Below are 22171 nucleotides of genomic sequence, written 5' to 3' on the forward strand. Positions count from 1 at the left end.
CCCCTTTCCGGTCAGTGGAGGGGCGGGAGGAGGGGCGGCGGTGTGCGGGGGTGGGGGGGATGGGGTGGGGGTGAAGTCCTGGAGCGGGTTTGGGTTGCAGTTTCCTTGTGCTAGGGATCGTGTCCCCTCCTGCCAGAGCCAGGCTCCTCCCCCTCGGCGCGGATGACACTAGAACCTCCTTAAGTTGCGTCGCGCCACAGCTGTCTGCGAACACTGAGCTGCCTGGCGCCGTCTTGATACTTTCAGAAAGAATGCATTCCCTGTAAAAAAAAAAAAAATTTCCGAGAGAGGGAGAGGAAGAGAAAGAGAGAGAAAGAGAGAGAGAGGGAGACTGAGAGAGCGAGACATAGAGAGCTACGCAATCTGACCGGGCAGGTCACACGCCTCCTCCTCCTCTCTGCTCCTTGCTACTCAGGTCGGTATTGTGACTTTTTTTTAATCCCCCTCCCTCTAAGTGGAGGGACTTTTTCCCCCTCTAAACTTAAAGCTCAGCTTTCTTCCTTTGGAGGATTTGTAGTGGTAGGAAAGATCCGGGGGCCGGTGTCCTCCAGGGAGGACTTGTCCCTAAGTTTTAATTGCTTAGTCAGTCCCGGGCTCCTGCGAGATGTGCTGGGGAGCTTGGCTTCCTCTCCCGCCGGGTCTTCGCGTGCGTGTGCACGTCCTGGGTGAGCCGGCCCTGCGGGAAGCTCCAGGAGACCTAGCGCCCTGCAGAATTTCAGGTGTTTAAAGTACTTAGAGCTCATCCAGCTCTACTCTTCTCTCTTTTGCAGGTGACTGGAGGAGCAACCGTCTCTGAGAGCCGAGGAACCAGTGTGCAGTGTGGCCACACTTGGATTGCAGCGTCCTTTCTTCCTCATCCCTTTTTTATTTTTATTTTTTTCATTTGGCCTCTTTATTCCGCCGCTTTTACTTTTTTAAGGGAGGGGGTGGCTCCCTCTTCTTTCCTCCCTCTCTTCCATTTTCTTTTTCTTTTTCCTTTTTTTTTTTTTGGTCAAACTATCCTACAAAGATTTTTCTTTCCCCCCTAAATCCTCTTTTTTTTTGCTCACCTTTCCTACCCACTTCACTACAAACAAACCATTAAACGACCCCTCTACTGGGCTTCCGACGGCAGGAGTCCGCGGACCTCCCAGGCCGACAGCCCTCCCTCTATCCGCGAGGGTTCCGGGCCCGGCGAGAGGGCGCGAGCACAGCCGAGGACATGGAGGTGACTGCGGACCAGCCGCGCTGGGTGAGCCACCACCACCCTGCGGTCCTCAACGGGCAGCACCCGGACACGCACCACCCTGGCCTCGGCCACTCGTACATGGACCCAGCTCAGTACCCCCTGACAGAAGAGGTGGACGTACTTTTTAACATCGATGGTCAAGGCAACCACGTCCCGTCCTACTACGGAAACTCGGTCAGGGCTACCGTGCAGAGGTATCCTCCGACCCACCACGGTGAGTTCACCTGGATGCAGGAATCCTCTCTATCCGCTCCTGTTTTCCTGGGTCCGGATGACAGCCAGAGACTCAGGCTGGGCAGAGCAAGCAAAAGCCCTTAAGTGTGTCACTAGTTCATTAAAAAAAAAAAATTGGGGCCCGGAAATGGGCGAGGAAGCAGTGTTGCTCTTTGGGAGAGTGTTTTTTAAAGTGTGCTCAGGCGCCTCTCTTTGCGGGTGTCCTTTGGGCCAGGCACTCACCTGGCAGGCCCCTAGACGCAGCCCTGATCCTCAGGCGGTTGGTAGTAGATTTTGCAGCAGGGGACATCTCAAGCTGTGCCTGCACGCGCCCGCCGCGCGCGCCGAGCCTTTCAGGCCAAGCACCAGCGCTGGCCAAGCCGGCCTGGAACCGGACTCCTCTGAAGGGCTTCCAGTTTCTAGCTACCTAGTGGAAGGGGTCTTTCGCTAGAGCCTTGCAATTTGAAAACAATTTAATTTTTATATTTTCAGAAAAGCCCAAACACATGTATTTATTTCTACTTTCTTTGCCTTTTCCCCAAAACGAGTGCATTTGAGTTTTACGCAGGTTTCCTGGTGGCTTGAGGAAGAGAATCTGGTGGTTGACACGGTAGAAAAGAGGTAGAAGCTTTAAGTCGAAGAGAAGTCAGGTTTGCTTAGACTCCCGGCTACACAGAATTTTCCTACGTTTTGCTTTAGATGCTTAATTGCCAGCAACCCTGGCCTTATTTTCTCCTCTGGCCTACAGTAGTTCCTATGGACTCCTCAGAGATATTTAGGATACACCAAAGTTTCTTTTTAAGTAGGAGAGTTTTCAGTTGCCTCCCTCAAACCATTTACCTTGAGAAGTTGAGGGGAGGTGTTTAAAAAAGCAAAAGAAAAAGAAAGGAAGAAACCCAGCCTGATGTGGTTGGGACAGGGGACCCTTAACACTTCCCAGCTGTGAGATTGTGCTCAGAGGAGCAACACCTCGGAAGGGAGGAAAACGTGTGGCTTTCTCAGTCAGCTGCGCCTGCTCAGGTCTCCCTACTCCGAGCTAGCCTTGGCGCCGTTTTCACAGCCCCTCTGGCAGCAGGCGTCCTCTGCCTCACAGCCTCCAGGTCTTAAACAGTCATTTCTGCGGATGCGGCGCTCTTTGCTCTGGTTGTGTGCAGATTAGCAGTTGAGTGGAAATGAGGTAGATCAGACCTAACGTTATTTACTATACTACTTCCTGCATCAAAAAAAAAAAAAACCTTAACCCTTGGTGCTCAAGAGAATTCTCCAGCTCTTTTGACTCCCCTCCCCTTCCTCTAGCTAAAGATTTTAGTTTCAGTATTGCTCTTAATGGTTGACAAGACTGTCAAATGGTGAGGCAGGCATACAGGACAAAAAGATCAATAAGAGTGTAGATTTGCACTTGCAATTTAAAGTTTCCCCTAGCAGAGAGTATGGACCTGGATAACAGAGGAACGCCTTAAAATGGGGTATTTTAAGTGAAAGCTAAACTTCTGTAGATGAGTCATCCTTGGCTTAAAAGACACACATAAACTGGAATTTTGTGTCTCAGGTGAAAATTCACCTACTGCCCTGGTGACTAGAAAAGTCTCAAGGGCCAGGGAGGGGGACTTGTTTTCTCTTCTTTTCCTATAAGATTTGGAAGGGCGAAGGAAAATTAGAAAGGAAGATCCTTCACGGTTTTGGACAATTAAAATGTTTCTGCAATTTTCCATTTCAGGCCTTTTGGAAGCAGCTTTTCCAGTTCTAAGCGAGCATTGAACTTTTCTAAATTAACTCTCAAATACAGCCTGCCTTCCTTGCTTTGGGTGTTGGGAGCTGGGCCTCTCCGTAGGGTTGAGGAGTGGTGTGGCCCCACTTCATCCTTCAGGCCTCATCACTCATGCTGACTCTCTTATCAGCCTGGCTGGGATTAAGTCTGCGGTGGGAGCATCAGGGCCATTGAAAGAAACCAATAAATCAAGGCAGGTTCTAGAGAGAGACCCCAGGAAATCTGGTTTAGACTGCGAATTTGGACAGGACAAATAAGCCATGGAACCTTTCTTCGCGTCCCTGCAACTCCTCTGGAGTATTTTAGGATCAGGCCTTTCGTTTTAGATTTGATGGGTGTGGACAGGGTCTGTTTCCACCTCGGGGCGCATGGGCCCGGTACTCCTGGAACCACCGAAATTAGAGTAGGTTTGGGCCTGGAGATTTGCTGACTGGGAGGTTGGGGGCGCCAGGAATAGAACCTCCAGGTGTGTTTGCGAGCAGCTTTCAATGAGGTCCTCTTCTCTGTTCTTCTCTTTCCCTGTCATCGCTGGCGTCGCAGGGAGCCAGGTATGCCGCCCACCTCTGCTGCACGGATCCCTGCCCTGGCTGGATGGCGGCAAAGCCCTGAGCAGCCACCACACTGCCTCGCCCTGGAACCTCAGTCCCTTCTCCAAGACGTCCATCCACCACGGCTCCCCGGGGCCGCTGTCCGTCTACCCTCCGGCTTCATCCTCTTCTCTGGCCGCAGGCCACTCCAGTCCGCATCTCTTCACCTTCCCGCCCACCCCTCCGAAGGACGTCTCCCCAGACCCATCGCTGTCCACCCCAGGATCGGCGGGCTCCACCAGGCAAGATGAGAAAGAGTGCCTCAAGTATCAGGTGCCGCTGCCGGATAGCATGAAGCTGGAGACGTCCCACTCCCGAGGCAGTATGACCACCCTGGGAGGGGCCTCGTCCTCAGCCCACCATCCCATCACCACCTATCCGCCCTACGTGCCCGAGTACAGCTCCGGACTCTTCCCACCCAGCAGCCTGCTGGGAGGATCCCCAACAGGGTTCGGGTGTAAGTCGAGGCCCAAGGCGCGATCCAGCACAGGTAAGCGCCGCCTCCACCCTTGGGAATTTTTCTTTTGCTCCGTCCTACTTCCTCTACATCCAGGTCAAGGCAAAAAGGGGTCTTTCTTCCCTTAAAAAAAAGTGGGGGGGGGGCGTGGTGTGTGGGGAAGTCTCTGGAAGGCCTACAGGTATCGCCCAGCACTTCAGAGACCTTCCATTCTTCCAGCCTGGGAAGAATGTGGTGTCTTAACTCCTGCTGATTTAGGCTGCAGAGGGGAAGTGTGTTCTGCTTGTAACCCCCCCCCCCCATCCAAGTGAGCTGGGAAAGGAAAAAGATTAACACAAACAAATGGATGCCCCTTCCTCCTGCCTGCTGAGGGACTTCTGGATTCTACAGCTAGCCTTTAGAGACCAAATGGAAGGCCCCAGGAATAAATCTGTAGTGTTTAAAAGCTAAAACGAAACCTTCTCCAACCTAAACAAACACAGGTCCCTTCTATGACCCCTTTGGCCTCTGTCTGTCGGACTGCTCCTCTTCCCTCCCCTCAGAGAGGGTCACTGGGGCTATAGCCAAGGACTGTCCTTTATAGAGATACATATAAATAAAGCGTGTGTCTGTGTCATTCGGGAAGGAGGCAGACACTTGGTAAAACCAGCAGGCTTCCCATGAAAAAGGGACTCTTCTTAGCTGAACTTCTGAGGGCTGCAGAGCGAAAGGACCATCAAGCACCCCTTTTCCCAGTCGGTTCCCCACAGTGTCTTTTGGAGCACTCAGTCCGAACAGGGGCCAGAGCCCCACTTCGGACCTCCAATTCCTGGAGTTGATTGGAAGCCAGGTGTGATAGATAGAAAGGCTGAAAAAGATTTTGCAGGTGCCTGCTTCCGCTTCCTCTGCACCTCCCCTGCCCCTCAAAAGCCAACTGTGTTTTCCAGCAAGCGGAGAGATTTTTTTTTCTATCGAAGCCATTGCAGGGACGCATGCTCAGGCAGGGTTTTTCCTTTGCTTTAGAAGTAAGACAAATTCATTCTCAGTGTGTGGCTACACAAAGCATTTCAGTCACCAGAGTGTGTAGTGTGACCGGTGTTTTCAGAAGGAATTTTGTGAAGACTGTTATGTCTCCAAAGGTGTGCTCATTTCAGAGTGGGCCACTCCAGCTACACAGATTGCATTAAGGAAGGAAAAAAAAAAAAACTATGGTCAAAAAGTTGCCTATGAAGGGCAGGCTAGATGAGCGGTCTTCCGACCATGCTTGGGTTTGGAAGACTTCAGAGGCATGGTGCCTGGAGCCTAGTGACCAGGAGATCAGTTTTCAGGGTTTGCTTCTCTCTCTTCCTTTCTTTTTCTTTTTCTTTTTCTTTTTTTTCTCAGGGTGACATTCACTCTGACTGCCTGAGCAGGACTGTCTCTATTTAGTTGATATGTTTTAGCTAATCCAATTATTTTCAGACGGCTGCACGCGACAGTTGCATTGTTTATCCTGGGCCAGGAACTTTAATAGAGTCCGGATGCGGTTAGGCTGACAGAAAAACTCAGACCTGCATGCTCAGTACATGAAAGTAGGCAGGAGGGAGAAGGGAGGTAAGCTCGTTGGTAGAGTAAAAAAGAAAGCTAGAGGAAGAGAGAGCTGAGGGGCAATGTGATCTGCCAAGGTGCCCGGACAAGAGCTGGGCTGGTGGGGAGTGAAGGCTCCGGACTAGAGAGAGAGGCGAAAGGACTGGTTGCCTCCTGATGTGCTACTGGAGGGCTGAAATCAAGGACCGACGCCCGTGTGTTTTGAGGTTGCAATGGGGTTTAAAAACAAAGCAAAACAAAAATTCTCTGTACTGGTGGGGCTCTGAGGTCAGGGAAGTGCCTGGGCTCTGAGGCCTGTGTGGTGGCTGTGGGGGGAGGGGACTCTGACTTTCCAAAAGACTCATTTCTGTGCCCTCATTTCCACGCTTCTTCTTCATCCCCTTAGCTTTGCACACTTTTTGTTCTTGGTTTGATCTGTTTCTTTCTCTCATCTCTTTCCTTAAGCTGGTGGGTGGGGTGGGGGTGGAAGAAGCAGGACCAGTACTAGGTTTTCTCTAAGTCTTGTTCCCAGTTGTTTGTTGTTTGTTTGTTTGTTTGTTTAGGTGAAAGGGTGAAATTTGGCTTCGCACTTCCTCCTTCTCACTCCTTTCTCACAGTCATAAAAACCAAGAGTGGCATACCTGGCCTGCAAAAGACCTGGGACTTTTGGGGAGTATAGAGGGAAGTTTCTAGAAGCGCTCAGTATGCAGAGAGAGGACTAGTGGGAATTCTTGTAGAGGGTGCTCTCTTATTTCCCTTCCCTTCCCTGCTCTCCTGTCCTCCCTTTTCCCCCAATTCCTTTCTCTTTCCTCTTTGCAGATGCATTTATTGGATGAGACAGAAAAGAGATGCAGGTCAGGGTTATTGCTGTCCTTTGGAGAAACGTTTGAGGTTGTGGTCTGGGCCTGCATTGCTTTCTTGATGTCTTTGCTTTTGGTCTGGTATCTATCTTTCTGAACAAAAGACAAAGCTGTTGTTGTTGCTTTTATTTTTCCCTAAAGGGTCATTTTTCTCAGTTTCCCTGATCACTTTTTGGATATGGGTACCTCCTTCCACTTTCCTGAGAAAAATAGCTTACCGGCCTTCTGCTCCTATGCAGCCCAATTTCAGGGTTTCAGTCTGAAAGCCCAAGGGGCATTTGAAAATGGCTGTTGAATGTCAAGAGGCCTCACAGCTCTGTGGTTCTTGTCACCTTAGAGAGGTGTCTGCCTGGCAGCTCACAGCAGACAGGGGGAGAGGCAAGAGGAAGACAGAAGGCAGGAGTCAAGCCCTCCATTAGGAAAATTGGCTGTGTGCTGAAGTCACAGCAGAGGCAGGGAGAAATGAGAAGAGTAAAGCCCACGCAAGGCAGTCGAAAATTTGTGGAGTGAATCAAGACAGAAAATTGCTCTAGTGTGCAGGGCTCTGCCTGAGAGCAACCAACTAGTCACTCTGCTTTCAAGGGCCCTCTGAAAGGAAGCTCTCTTCCTCCCTCCTACCTGACAAAGAAAAGGAAATCAGCCTGGCCACAGGCTGGGAGATCCCCTTAGTGTCAGGGTGCCTAGGCATTCGCCCTGCTCAGGGCAGCTTGCTTGCTACCCTTCTGCTGTGCCTGGTGCAGGGGACATGTCAGCAGCAAGCTTCCGTCTTTCTGCCCAGTGCTTATACAGGGAAGGGGACCTAAGTGACCCCTGTGCAGACAGGAGAAAAAGCAGGCCTTGGCTGGGCTGTGGCCCATACTCACTCGCAGCATTTGGGCTGTGGAAGCAATAGACACTTGGGAAGCCAAAACAGCAAGGCCTCCTGGCCATGGCTCTGCAGCTGGTATCCCTTTGCCCGCCCGCTCATCCCTTCAGCTTCTTCACAGCCATTGGCCATATGCCATCGGAATTTGGCCCTACATGAAAATTGTCTGAGTACCCTCTAGAACCTTTGAGGAGAATCAAGAAAAGTTAACTGAGATCCTATGAAAGTATCTTTGGCTGTATGTATAAGCAAATTTTATATCTAGTCCCAGAGACTCTAGACACCAAGGGAGAGTTCTCTGCGGACCCCATGCTAAAAGCCTTTTTTGTAATCTGGATGGTAAAAAAAAAAAAAATTTCTGTTCAAATCAGTTTTGAAAAAGCAGGTTTACACACGGCCCCCTTAGTAATGGAAAACGTGATGTCTCTCATGATTTTCTGACCACTGTTAGGGAGGGTTGGAGTTACATTGTGGTGATGATAACTTGAAAGAATTTGTCCCTGGAGAAGGTGGCAAGTCCACAGGTGTGAACACCCCCCTGTTCCTTTGGTTTTGACCTGGGGCTTTCCAAAAAATCATTAGGTCTTTTGTCTACCAAGGTAGACTTTGTTCCTTTCCTGGGAAGTCAGAATTCCCAATCGCTCCTCTGGAGTTTCTTCCTTTACTTCATTTGTCATTGATTAATCCCTCAAGACAAAGGGATCTCGCTTTTAAGTGCTGAGGGTCAAGCCTGGTGCCTTATACATGCCGGGCAAATGCTCTACTCTGGAGCTATACTTTCAGCCCCTCAAAGAAATTTAGGGCTGTTCTTCACTGCCCCATCCACCCCGAGAGTCTCCCTCTCATTCCCTCGACCCACCTCTGTGGTGGCCCCGCAGCAGGGGATTGGGCTGGCCACTTCCTCCTTGGCCAGAGGAACCAAGAATGCTACTGTGTTACTCCATACTCCCCAAAATGGAAGAGGTTCTTCTAGAAGGGATCTTTCCCACTTTCAGAAGTTGCAAAGAAGTCTCTCTGTCCAATTTCTACTGAGGAACTTTCTGGAAGTAGGTCCCTGTTCTGATTCAGCGCTGGTTCTGGGAGTGAACAAACCTGGCTAAGCTGGTTTTTCTGTTTGTTTATTTGTGGTTTTGGAAAAAAGAGAGAGAAACTGCAGTCGGGCCTCAGTTACTGAGTGGGGAACATCCTTCCCTCCTCTTCTCCCAGTCTTTGTCTGACCTTCAATCTATCCTTGCGGCCCTTTCTTCTCTTGGCTTTTCCCCCTTGAGATCATCTGCCTGAAGGCTTGCACTGTGTTTCCTTCCATCAGCCCTTGGCTGGCCAGGCTGGGGCCAGAGTCTAACTCTGGTTCTTCTCCTAGCAGCTGGAAAGCTCCAGCAAAGGTAGTATTTTCTGAAGGAGAGGCTCTGAGAATTAGAGGTTGAGTCAGTCCTGCTGGGCCTTAATTGATGACTTTGCAACTAGGGGCACTTACAGTTTTATTGGAAGTAAAAAAATGTGAAGTTCTAGCTACTCAATCATCATCCAGTTGATCAATCTATAATCCATCTATTATCTGTTTATCTATCGATTAATCTTTCCTTTCTCCCTATCCTAATCTTCTTTATTGAGTCAATCTATACAGACAGCCCGGGGACCAACTGGGTCCCCATTCCTTGCTTCATTGACTTTTTTTTTTTCTGAGGAAAATGAAAGAAGTCTTTTGCTTGTGGCCCGAGTGTTCCGCACTCAGCGTGCTCTTAGGGAAATGTTTGAAGGTCTCCCTCCTTCCTTTTGGCTCTATCTTCCTCACCAAGTGGGAGATGTCAAAGTCAAGGGTCTGTTATTCTACTCACCTGAAGTCTATCTGTAACAGTAAGGGTTCTGTCACACAGAGTCAGAACTTCGGAGCACTTTGGAGCTGGGATGAACTATTTCCCTGCCCAGATGAGTTTGCAAATAATGTTTTTGTTTTATTTTCCCTTCTAATTTCAGTGTGGTGTGTGTGTGTGTGCGTGTGTGTGCGTGTGTGTGTGTGCGTGTGTGTCAGGGTATATGTGGAGGATGGATAACAACTTCTGGGGGTTAGTTCTCTCCTTACACCATTTGGGGTCTCAGGGATGGTACTGAGGTCCTCAGGCTCTGTGGCATGTGCCTTTTCTCGCGGAGGAATCTCACAGACCCTCCCTCATAATTCTAAATGTTATCTTCTGTTTGTATGCTTCCCTTCCATAAGTGGCTTATCTCTTATCTTGTTTTCAGAAGGCAGGGAGTGTGTGAACTGTGGGGCAACCTCCACCCCACTGTGGCGGCGAGATGGAACTGGGCACTACCTTTGCAATGCCTGCGGACTGTACCATAAGATGAACGGACAGAACCGGCCCCTTATCAAGCCCAAGCGAAGGCTGGTGAGTTCTTGGAAGGACTGAACTCATGTCACTGTTTGGTGTTTTCCAAATTGTCTCTGGGAAGGATGGCTTTCTGCGGGAATTGGCAGGACAGTTCAGAACCACATCAGCATGCTTAGGACAGTTTTCCCTCCTCTCTTTTTCTCCTCTTTCTTCTTTTTTCTCCCCCATTCCCCTTTTCCTCTGATTTTTTTTTTTCAAATTAGATACAGAAAAACCTCTGTACTGTCTTTCATGTTTCACTTCTTAAATTTTAAGGCTACTAACTTATTGCTGTCACACCTGAAACTTATTTCCCAATAGAGTAACTAAGCTTAGCAATAGCAGGATGACTGTGCCAATTGTGTCATGGACAGAAATTTAACGTGGGAATGGAATATCCCAGGCACCATGTAGAACCTACCCTGGGAGCAGGAAAAGGCTCCAGGGAGGCAGTGTCAGATGCAGAAGTGGGACTGACCCTCTGGTGTCAGTACTTTAAGATGGATAGGACTTAGTGGTATGGTAGTGCACTCCTGTAAGCCCAGAATTTCGGAGGTGTACCCACCAGATCAGGAGTTCAGGGCCAGCCTCAGTCACGTGTAGAGTTTGAAGGTGACCTGGCAATGGGATGGATGTCTGAAGTAAGCCACTTTCAGACTCAGCTCTTGGTATTTTTTCTGCTTCTGGATCTGAGATTTTGAGGACTTAGTAAAGGTGATTCCTTCAGGGGAGTTTTGTGGTTCCTGTCTTGACTCGTGGTCTCATCTAACCTTTGGTTTTATTTATTTATTTATTTCGTACAAATTATCCACAGGGCGATACTTTCCAGCTCCTATCACACACACACTTGCTTCTATTTTTTGAGCTTTTTGGTATTAGGAATACTTGAGAAAACCTCGAACTATTGAGCATTTATAAAGGAAGCAAACAGGAGCCGTTTGTTTGTAAACTTGACTCTGAAGCCTTGGGCCGGGTTGAGCAGTGGTTGTATATAAGACAATAAGAGTAGTCGTCGGGGCCAACTACGCATAGGCGCTATCAAAATGCCGAAGTTCACCAAGTGGAGGGGAAGAATTTCTCCTTGCAGATTCTAAGGGGGGGGGAAGCAAAAACCAAGCAGAAGGGACCCCCACTTCTCCTTTCTTACAGCACTGTCTTCCCTGCTAGACAGCAGTGTAGACAGCAGTCAGTTTAGCACTTTTCACATCGTCTTTAGAAAAAGGAACACTTTCTAGGGGTCGAAGTGTCCACATGACTTTAATTTTTTTTTTCAATCTTAGATCTCTAAGCTCCATTCTATCTGATCTTTGCCCTTTTCTCTATCTCTCCACCCCCTCCCCATGCAGTTTAAGTTTTTCTTGTTTTTTTTTCTTTTCCCTTGCTCTTCTGTGCAAAGCTAACTTCCTAGGAAAACGCTGCCGGATATCTGGGTGCTAGAGATAACTCATAGCAACTCAGCTTCTCCAACTTAAACATCAAGATGTTTAGACGGATCAGAACAAGAAGCACTAAAAAAGAAAAGAAAAGAAAGAAAGAAAGAAAGAAAGAAATGGCTGGAGGTGTTAGCTCAGAATGAGTGTGATCACACCACAAAAGAATGTCGTGAATCATTCAGAACCCAGCCTTGGTGAAAAAAAAAAAAAAGAAAAAACACAAACCCAACAACAAAACTTTTTGTTGAAATATATCCAGTTTTTAGTTTTAAAGTAAGGACAAAGAAATTATAAAGATCTGAAAAGTCTCATAATTTTCTGATGGTTGGATGAGAATTTATCTGGCATTTTCTCCTCTCTGTACAGAGAACACAGGGGAGGACTCTGTATTTTATATAGATCTGCTTTCACTCACCTTACATAGGAAGTCTTGAACCTCTGAGTAATAATTGATTTTAATTCTAGAGCGCATGGGCTGTCACAGTTTAAGCTGTCCGTGTTAATCATCCCACCCAGAGGGGGTATTGATATTTTCAATCCCATTACAATTCCTGTGCTGTGTGGAGATACGGAAAAATTCCTCTTCCTCTTTTCTCAGTTTACGTTTGTGTGTGTGCTGTGTGCACGTCGTCGAAGTCAGCAGATAGCTCACAGGAAGAGTCAGGGCTCTCCACCCACTGAGTTCTGGGGAGTGAACTTGGGTCATCAGACTTGCTGGCAAGCCCCTTGACCCTCTGAGCCACCACACAAGCTATCCGCCCTCCCCCTTTAGGTACAGTCTATGCCTAAACACCTAGAACCTTCTGCTTTCTTTTTTTCCTTCTCTTACTTTTATGCTGGGGTGTAGACACCTAGGTTTGTGTCTGCTGAGGACGCTGGAGCCATATTTTCTTCTTTCTCATGCTTCCTGACTATCACGTCGGCTCGGCCTTTCTAGCTTGCTGGATTTTTTTCGCGTGTTTGCAGACACGCCGAAGACTACCTAGCCCATCGTATCTCTAGCTTCTCCGTGAGACACAAGCCAAACATAGAAGTTAGGACCGATGGCTTTCCTTCCTACTAGTATTCCAGAATTCTCTTATGTCTTACAACTAGAACGGGTTGAGCTGCTTGCCTTATTGAAAGACTTATTGATGTCCGGGCCATGGAGCCCAGCAGTGTGGTTCTGGGCAATTCTGTAAGTTTGCATAAGCTCTCTGTCTTACCAGAAACCTATCTGGCACACATGTGTATTTATGATCTTTACAATCTCCTGCAAAGGATTATTTATATATGTATTGAATTCTTTCGTTAGAGCGCTCATTGTATTAATTGGCCTATGTATTTACATTATACATTCAAAATTATTGAACTGGGAAAGCTGGTCGCCTGAGTGGATGCTGTCGGTCTTGCTCTGAATATTTCTCCTGAAATACCATAGTACGGTGACAGTAATCACATGTAACATAATTGTCACAAATCATTAGGCACTGGTTTTCAGTAAGACTTTCTTCCAGAGAGCACTTGAGGGGAAATCGTTATTTAAGTATTAAATGATCACATTTCCCAAAGGCAGGTGGCCAAAGGCTCCAGAATCGGCACCAACGCTCTCGGGCCTTGGTGATTTTGTTTCGGAATGGGCAGTGCGAAAGCAGCACCTTCTGCACGGTGCTAGACAAGGGCCGTTCTTAATTTCACTTCCTTACCATCCCTAAGAGAATCACCACAATAAATAAATAAATAAATAAATAAATAAATAAATAAATAAATGGAAAAAGAAGACAAGAAAAAAGTCTGCGCTCCCTATTTAAGGCCATGGGAGCAGATCTGTGGGATAGCCTAGGGACCCTAGAAGGAAGGGATCTGTCTGCTGGGTTTCCCAGTGCACCTCTGAGTATTTGCTGCAGCTTTGGGCTTGCTGCAGTATTGCTAGAGAGAAAGCCAGGGGTGCACAGGTTTTATTTTGTGTTCTTAAAATCGTACCAGAATCCATTTTTCTTTCTTCTTCCTTCTTTCCTCCCTTTTTTCTTTTCCCTCCCTCCCTTTCCCCCTGCTTCCTCCTTTCCTGCTTTTCTTTCTTTCTTTCTTTCTTTCTTTCTTTCTTTCTTTCTTTCTTTCTTTCTTTCTTTCTTTTTTTTTTGTGGGGGGAGGGCTAAGGATCCAGCCTGGGCCTTTGCTTTGTTAAACTCACTGAGCTGAATCTCCAGCTTCTATATCAGATGATTCTTTATCTTCTGATTTTCACTATTAATTCTGAGCTCAGGATCCAGACTCATTTTTGAGTTAACTTTTTCTATTCAAGGTCAGAAAGAATATTTTAGAAGTGACAGCTCCATTTTCTTTTGATTTTGTGTATGTATATGTGTGTGTGTTTGTGTGTGTGTGTGCAGATCAAAGTGCAACTTGGGTTTTTTCCTTCTACCACGTGGGTTCTTGGGATCTGGTCAGTCTTGGTTATAAGTGTCTTTTCCTGGGAGTCTTCTTGATGGCCCAAAGTTCCATTTTCTTTCAAAAGTTTTGACTTTAATTTTTCATTAAAAAATATATGCATAGAAAAGCTGCCTAATAAGTTCAGATACACAAACGGTAAAAGAAATCTCGCCCTGTTAAAGAAAATGAAAGCAGAACTAAGGACATTTAAATTTAATTTTTGAGACAAGATTCGTCTCTGTAGCCCACACTGTCCTGAAACGCCTTGTGTATGTAGCCCAGGCTGGCCTCAAGTTGGTGGCAATCTTGCAAGTTTTCAAGTGCAGGAATTACAGTTGTGAGTGAGCCTTCAAACTTACAGAACCAGGGAATTAAAATTCACGATGAGGCCGACATTTGGCCTATGATGCCTGCATGCTCCTTTAGAGAACAGCAAATAGGAAACGCTGAACTTCACACAGGAGGTGTGAGACTTGAGCCAGGGGGGCAGGTGGTGTCCAGGATCCCTATTAAATAGTCAGAGTATCTTTTCTTTCTTTTTTGGATTGCCTGATTACTACCTACCTAAAGATATCGAGTGTGGCTGTCCTGGGAGTGCCAAGTGACGGGCCAAGTCTGATAGTGTCGGGCGTGTGAAAGGCTGCAGGGTGACTGGGCAGGGTCTTAACTCAAGATGTCCTCTTCCTATTTTTTTTTTGTATTTTTAAGTCTTTAAAACATCTGTAGTTATCAGTCTACATATAATAAATTCAGTCTTTAGCTTAACATACAAAGTATCGAGTTTCACCAGGCTATCTTTGTACCTCTGTATTAGTATATCTCATTCCCATTCTCTCCCTTCTCCTGATGTCTGTCCCCAGTAATCCTCCTGCCCCAAGTTCATGTCTAGATTTCTAAACATCCACTACTATGCCCAGCTAGTTCAACCTTTCCTGATTTGGGACGTCTAGCTAGGGGTTTCTTAGCTCAGGTTTCCTATCATTTTGCTGTTCATGTGCGCAGAAAGCCAACAGCTGATGTACAGATCAATAGTTTTGGTGGATCCTTTCTGAAAAAGAATTCTTGTGGGCCTGGGAAAGATGACTGGGAATGACTAAAATCTTGGGACCAAAATTAGCCGGGCTAATTAGAAATTGCTGCCTTAAAAATGAACTCTGTGGCGTATACTTCATGGGGATGGAGGGAGGGGGGGATGTTCCCAAGGAGGTGGCATGGCATCCTGCTTCTCTCCAGTTCTGCACGCAGGTTGCCTGCTGAGGTCCCGCCAACTCCTAAACGCTGGATTGGCTGCATTTTTCTTCTTGAGGACGATCTCGGATCTTTATGGCTTTCATGTGGCCCACTTGCTAGTTTTGATTTCAGTATCTTTTTTTTTTTTTTTTTGCCTCCACGCTTGACTCTGTAGCTCCACCAACACATTTACTGTTTGTTCTGATTTCATCCTCTCCTCTCTCCCCACCCCCAGTCAGCAGCAAGGAGAGCAGGGACCTCCTGTGCGAACTGTCAGACCACCACCACCACCCTCTGGAGGAGGAACGCTAACGGGGACCCCGTCTGCAATGCCTGTGGGCTTTACTACAAGCTGCACAATGTAAGTGGGACTGGACCCAGCGGGGTGGTGGCTCTCCTGTACAGGACGTGGGAACAGCACCAGCATCCAGATTTCTGCTCGGTTACCGTCAGTCTCTTTGGAGCGATTGGTTCAGAAACCAACCCAGTAGGACTGAGTTTATTATTTGTAATTCTTGGGTTTCTGAGACACCTGTTTTATTATAGCCAAGGTTAGCTTTGCCTTCTATATGTAGAGGGGGCTGGCTGGCCTTTGGCTCCTGATCCACTTCTTCCAGAGTGCTAGGATTACGAATGAGTGTCACCACAAAACTATGAGTTTTGAACACATCTTTGCTGAGACAGAAGGGCTTAGAGATAGAGAAGGAACCCAGGTTTGGTAACACTCAGAAGGCTGGGCAGGAGGACTACCATGAGTTAGAGACTGCCATGGCCTACATATAACTAGTACTAGGCCAACCAGGGCTACATAGCAAGATCCTGTCTCAAAACAACAACAAAAACGATGGAAAAGAACACTACCACTACCCAGTTAGTATGTTTTGGATATTTTTTACCTGATAAGTATCATGGGCCTGTGTAGGTTTTAAGGGGAAAAAAATATCTTCTTGAAAAAACAGAAAAATCATCAGTTCTAATCATTGGGTCAGGTGGCCCTGCCTTTAATCCCAGTGCTTAGGAGACAACTGCAGGTCAAGCATTGTGAGTTCCAGGCTAGCCTGGGCTACATACTGAGTTCTTGGCCAGCCAGGGCCACATAAAGAGATCGTGTGTCAAAACAAAACAAAACAGGAAATCGCCAGTTCTGTTTCCATGTTCCCTTGCATGGGGTGGGGCCAGGGAGCACCTTCCTTTCAGGAGAAAGGGAGAGAGATGAATCTGCAGTGAGGCTGTCTGTTTCCGAGCAAAAGAGGACAGTTGTGGTTACTGATGAGGGGAAAGCCTTGGCTGTTCTGTGCTGTGAACTTCAGATGATCCTCTGTGTGACAAGCATGAACTGAAGCGTCTGAAGATCTCTCTGAAAGTCTTTGTCCCAACAGCGTTCACTTGCAAACGGCTGAGGGGAGAAGTGAGGTTGGAACACTAGGGGAAACAAACGGTTCCTTCCTCCTTCTGGACCTTGTTAGCTGAACGATAATTGCCAATCAACAGAGTCTAGCTGCATTTACCCTGACTTTTTTTTTTATTTTTGTGAGTCAAGGTCTCATATTGCTTAGACTGTCCTCGAACTCACTAAGTAGCAGAAAACATCCTTATGTAGTATAGTTAATCCTAAATCACCCCTCCCCCACACCAAAAGCCACCTCTCTTCTCTTGGTGTCTTTTGCCTTTGGCAAAGTCTGGGAGGAATGAGGAAGAAGCAGAAATTATTGCTTAGGGCTATTCTGGCAGTAAGTCACTTTACCCAGGAACACCCGGGAATCAAGGAAGCTTTCCTCCCTCCCCCTTCTGTCTTTCTCTGTCTCTCGGTCTGTCTCTCTGTGTCTCTGTCTCTGTCTCTGTCTCTCTGTCTCTGTCTCTCTCTCTCTCTCTCTCTCTCTCTCTCTCTGTGGGATAAAGTTTCTGAGATTCCAAAGGAATCCTAAGCTCACATCTCTTGACATGGTCGGTCCCCTTCGGTGTTGCCCAGTAGAAGGAAACCAGAGGCTTCCTGAATGGGATCTTCTGGTTTCTCTCGACTCCTGACTCCCGGGGCTATCGGCAATTAAACCAAGTCCTGCTTTCAAATGCGGGGAAAGATTTGCGATTACGATCTGGTGGGGACTGGAGCATTAGCGTTTATTAGCTCTCCAGGCATCCCCATGGCCTATGTGGTTATTTTCTGAGCTACAATTTCCAGCTCTCTAAGAACGTCCATGACATGTGAGCCCTGTGATGTAGCTAGGGCAAAGACTCGTCTTATTTTAGTTGTAGTTGAAGGAGCTATGACTCAGAAAGGCGTGTACCTAGGGTTTGCACGGTAACATGGCTAGTGAAGTAGAATTCAAGGCTGATTTCCCCAGAAGTCGGGGTATCAGGAGTGACAGGACACCTGGAAAGTTAACCATCTGACCTGACAGGGCATCAAGATCCCCCACGCACACCCCCATAAGTGGTAGTGTGTACATTTCTTGACCACATTTACGGAGTTACAAAATTATGGGAAATTAGCTACCTCCAATTGTTAAATTCACAGTGATGAGCATGAAGCTGGTTTCTCACCTAAAGATGTGTGTGTATTTTTGAATAATGGTTTCTTCCCTAGTAGAACTAGGGACAGACCCGAAGCTTCAGCATGAGTCAAGTGCTGTAGAGCTGACTCATCCTTTGAGCCTGTTGACTTTTCTCTATTGCGCATGCGTCCATCCCTTCCTGGATCCAGCAGTGCCCCTGCATCAGCCCCCAAGTGCTGCTGTTACAAGCTTAGGGCAAGGGGGAAAAATTTTCTCATTCTCATGTGTGTACATTTTTTTTTCTTTTTCTGCCTTTTGGCTTAGTATGGGTTTATCAAAGGAGGCAGCTTAGGTGTGTTTAACAATGAGATAATAATCTAGGCCCATGTTCTTGGCGTGTAATTTCTTCTGCCCATGCTGTGTCTGCACACGTGTGCCACGGGCTCCTCTCTTCTTATCTAGGTCTTTAGACGATTGCCTATCTCTGCATCAGCGTATCTAGGTGTGTTGTGACTAGCTATCTGTGGCCATGTAGCTATTGGTGTAACTAGATATTATATTTAGATATCTGACTACATGCATCCAGTGATTGGTGTACACAGTGGTGTATCTAGACATTATCTTAGGGAAGGTCTGATGTGGGAGTGGATACCTGTCATCTCTGTAGGCGGCATCTTTATCTCCCTGACAACCTGAAGGAGCCCTGAGACAGTTTTCTGGCACTGGCTTTGACTCTTTCGCTTCTATTCACCCCCTCTTCCTGTCATAGGGGTAAATATGCTCTGAGGCTCCAGTGTTGGGGGGCTCTGTATTCCTCTCGGGTATTCCTCTCTATTTCTCTGCCAGCACCAGGAAGCCATGTTCCTACCGTACCCAAAAAACTCGGTCCTTCTTGGCTATTTGGATCTTTTCTTCCTTAACTGCCATTTCTAACCTCAGAGGCAGAGAAGTGAAGAGATGGAGCCAAGGCAGCCTTTTTATCCACCCTTGAGAACACTGGTGGCTGGGGCTGTTTACCTTTAGTATGGCAGGCAGCACTGGGCCCTGGCTGCCTCTTGTCAAGATTCTTGGTCTTATCCCTGGGAACATGGCTAGATATGCGGTTGATTCATTGCGGTAGATGTGTGCCGTTGACATTGACTTGGCTGGCTCTCTATGAAGAGAAGCCTCGTAGCTTCGTAAAATCCCATCCTTGATTCTGGGTCCCCAAAGTATATGAATTTTCAAAGGACACTTAATCACTTAACCGAAAGGATGTTCAGGTGTCGAAGCCTAGTGCTCTTTTTCTCTCAGTGGGGTCTTGCTAGTAGCTCAGGCTAGCCTGGAACTCCTAAGCAAGCCCAGAAATCTTCAGAGTAGGGTCTCGCATCTTTCTCTGAAGCTTTCTTGGTCTTTAATTATGACCACGAGTTTCCTTATAAGCTATCAAAACACTTTGATTGATTGGTTTTAGCTGCTTTTCCTGTCCAAAGTGCAGAGGCAGGCTAGGGGCGGCAGCAGCTTTCAGTCACTGTGCTTGCTGTCGGGTGATGAGGGCACAGGGGTATCCTCTGGAAGCACACATTGTTTTAGCATAGGCTTTGGGACTGTGTATGCAGCGCCTAGCAGTGAGAGGCCCCAAGTTCCATCCCCAGAACACTCCTCCCTCCAAAAGTCTCAGAACGCACACATTGCAGGGGAAAGAAAGGTTCTCGAGCACAGCACATTGTGAAAAAGCCAGGTGGTGATGGCAGCCAGACCTTTGCAGAGAGGTACAAGGATCTGATTTCTAAGAAAGGTAGATTTCAACACGGGAGGCTTGACTCTCCCCAGCTCTATGTGGCAAGTCTCAGAAGAGATTCATGAAACAAGTAAACAAAATGGCACTCCCCCCGCCCCCCCCACCCAAGGTGCCTCAAAGCCCATCTTCTCGGGAAATAGCTGAGGGAAATTTTAAGAAGGAAGACAGGTTATGTTGTCAGACAATCCTCGTACTAGACGGGGCCTGAACTTGCCAGCTTCCCGAGTTGGATGTCAGTGAGCTTAGTTGCTCTGCTTGGGGTCCCTGGGCTTTGAAAGCTGTGGCAGCTGAGTCAGAAGCCCTGTACCCTGAGACCTGCAGTACCTGGGTCCCTGGAATTAAAAAAAAAAAAAAGGAAGGAGCAGGCAGGGCTAAGGAAGGGGCAACCAACACAGAAACACATTGCTGGCCTGGGGCAGGTGGCAGGCCCCATGTGCAAAAAACCTGTACCATTTCCAAGGTAGCAAAAAAGTAAAAAAAAAAAAAAAAATTGATCTTTGTTTAGATTAACAGACCCCTGACTATGAAGAAGGAAGGCATCCAGACCCGAAACCGGAAGATGTCTAGCAAGTCCAAAAAGTGCAAAAAGGTGCACGATGCGCTGGAGGACTTCCCCAAGAGCAGCTCCTTCAACCCGGCGGCCCTCTCCAGACACATGTCGTCTTTGAGTCACATCTCCCCGTTCAGCCACTCCAGTCACATGCTGACCACACCGACGCCCATGCACCCGCCCTCCGGCCTCTCCTTTGGACCTCACCATCCTTCCAGCATGGTCACCGCCATGGGGTAGAGAGGGAGAGCCCTGCTCCGTATGCACGAGGAGTTTCCGAGTCCGCAAAGAATCCATCCCTCTGACCCCTTCTACTTGCGTTTTTGCAGGAGCAGTATCATGAAGCCCGAAAGCGACAGATCTGTGTTTTTTGAAGGCAGAAAGCAAAATGTTTGCTTCTTTTTCAAAGGAGCTGCCGGTGGTGTCTGTGTTCCAACCACTGAATCTGGATCCCATTTGTGAATAAGCCATTCAGACTCATGGTCCCTATTTAACAGGGTCTCTAGTGCTGTGAAGAGAAATATTGCTGAACATTGCATATAACTTATATTGTAAGAAATACTGTACATTGGAGGAAGACTTTATTGTACCTGGATAGCTGTAAGAAAGGCATGAAGGACGCCAAGAATTTTAAGGAATATAGGGAAAATAAAGTATGGAGGGAGATACAGAAGAAACTAAGTCTCGATGTCCAAATGGGCACGCTGTCAGTTTTGTTTCCCTTTAGTTGTTTGATGCATTTAAAAAAAAATTAAAAAAGAGAAAAAAAAAAGAAAAAAGAAATGAAAAAGAAAAAAAAAGAAAAGAAAAGAAAAAAAATCCAAGAAAAAAAATATTGTAGGCAAATCATCTGTTCCAGGCTGTGAGCCTTTGCAAAAAAAATTTCAGATCCGGCAATCATGTGTGAGATCTCACCAGTTGCCAATGAGGATTTGAGAATGTCATGTCTAGGCCTACATGCTCTGTGAACTAGTCCCTGTAATTGTTGTCTGTATGTATAATTCAGAAGCACCAAAATAAGAAAAGATGTAGATTTATTTCATCATATTATACAGACTGAATTGTTGTATAAATTTATTTACCGCTAGCGTTAAGAACTGCTTTTTTTTCTTTTTTTGTTTTTTTTTTTTTTTGTTGTTGTTGTTTTAATGTTTTCCTTCTCCCTGGATTTTTGGTTGAATAAACTAGCTTGCTTTCAGTTGACCTAAGGTGGATGTACTCTGGAGGGTTTATTTTTCCTTTTTATTATTTTTTGATGATGATATTTATTAAATAGCTTCCACGGGCCCAGTGGTACCTGTCTTTTCCGTCACTTCTCTTGCAGCCCAAGCTATGAAGGTAGCAGCGTACTCGCTACCCGCGTGCATGTCAGTGACCTGGCCGCCACAGGCCTTGTCCTGAGAGCAACCCGGCTGACCGTTAGCCTCTGTGTGTTCTGTATTAGTGATCACTGCCTTTAAACAGTCTGTTGGAATAATACCATAAAAATAATAATAAAGTTAAAATATTTTAAAACAACAAAGTAACATTGTATCAAAGTGATGGCCACGCTCCTTACAGAACTTGGTAGTGCTACCCGATTTCAGAGTTGGTTTCTTTGTGAAGGAACACCCCAAAGCAAACGCCAGGAGACCATGTGAACATCAGCAGGGCAGCATGCATTCCTTGAATGGGGAGGGTTAGGATTTCTACTGTGGTTTAGAGAAATTTATCCCTGGGTAGACACAGTTTCAGGGTCAGCCTGTGAGCTGCCTGCATCCCTTGGGCACCTCTAGGAGGAAATCTAGGAAGAGTGGGCCAACTCCCCCACTGAGATTTCCAGGACTCAGGCTTTATGGGTAGATTCCTCTTTGGCATTGCAAGCCAGCCCGGTGGCTCCTCAGACCCTTCCCATGTCACTTAGCTACTGCTGAGTAACACCACAGTGGAGGGTTGTCCAGAACGTCTGCTCCACGTGGAATAACCCTTTTGAAGCTGCTGTGTTCCGTTTGCCCTGATGACAGAATGAGTAACTCTGGCACACACTTATTTATTGCCCAGCTTTCTTAGCGACCGTTTTAAATCTAAAGCTGTACGTTGAAATAAAAGAGCAAGAGAACTAACTGAGAAGCAGCGACGACCTTGCTACCTCCTAACTGACGACCAACAGTGCCAATATTGTTTCCAATCATGTCTGAACCTGGGGGATTTTGTTGTCAAGTTGGTCCCCCATCTCAGGATTCCCTACTTTTCTTCCTACGACCATTTGTGTTAATGCCCTTTCACCTTAAGAACAAGGAATTCAAATTCTTGACATTCTTCAGAAGGGGTAGAGGGACATAGGAAAAAAAAAGTCTCAATGCTGACGAGCCTGAGTTCTGCTTTGTTTTCAGTAAGGCAGTTACC

At 46.9% G+C, this 22171-nt stretch overlaps 1 protein-coding gene across 3 annotated transcripts; it reads left to right on the top strand.

Moving 5' to 3' along the window:
* The first annotated feature begins 185 nt into the window (after nucleotides 1–185).
* Nucleotides 186–21281, top strand: Gata3 (GATA binding protein 3). Of its 3 annotated transcripts, none has more exons than XM_075970356.1 (6): nucleotides 186–415; nucleotides 771–1442; nucleotides 3750–4286; nucleotides 9768–9910; nucleotides 15200–15325; nucleotides 19742–21281. In XM_075970356.1, the coding sequence occupies exons 2-6, from the start codon at nucleotides 1202–1204 to the stop codon at nucleotides 20024–20026; spliced, it is 1332 nt and encodes a 443-aa protein (XP_075826471.1). In that variant the 5' UTR covers nucleotides 186–415; nucleotides 771–1201; the 3' UTR covers nucleotides 20027–21281. The 3 variants fall into 3 exon arrangements, with proteins under 3 accessions (XP_075826471.1, XP_075826470.1, XP_075826472.1); XM_075970355.1 differs by having other exon boundaries at nucleotides 188–415; nucleotides 9765–9910; nucleotides 19742–21280; XM_075970357.1 differs by lacking the exons at nucleotides 186–415; nucleotides 771–1442; nucleotides 3750–4286 and adding an exon at nucleotides 5888–6025 and having other exon boundaries at nucleotides 9765–9910; nucleotides 19742–21279.
* The last annotated feature ends 890 nt before the right edge of the window (nucleotides 21282–22171 follow it).

Source organism: Microtus pennsylvanicus, chromosome 4 (genome assembly GCF_037038515.1).
Source record: "Microtus pennsylvanicus isolate mMicPen1 chromosome 4, mMicPen1.hap1, whole genome shotgun sequence".
NCBI classification, from domain to species: domain Eukaryota; kingdom Metazoa; phylum Chordata; class Mammalia; order Rodentia; family Cricetidae; genus Microtus; species Microtus pennsylvanicus.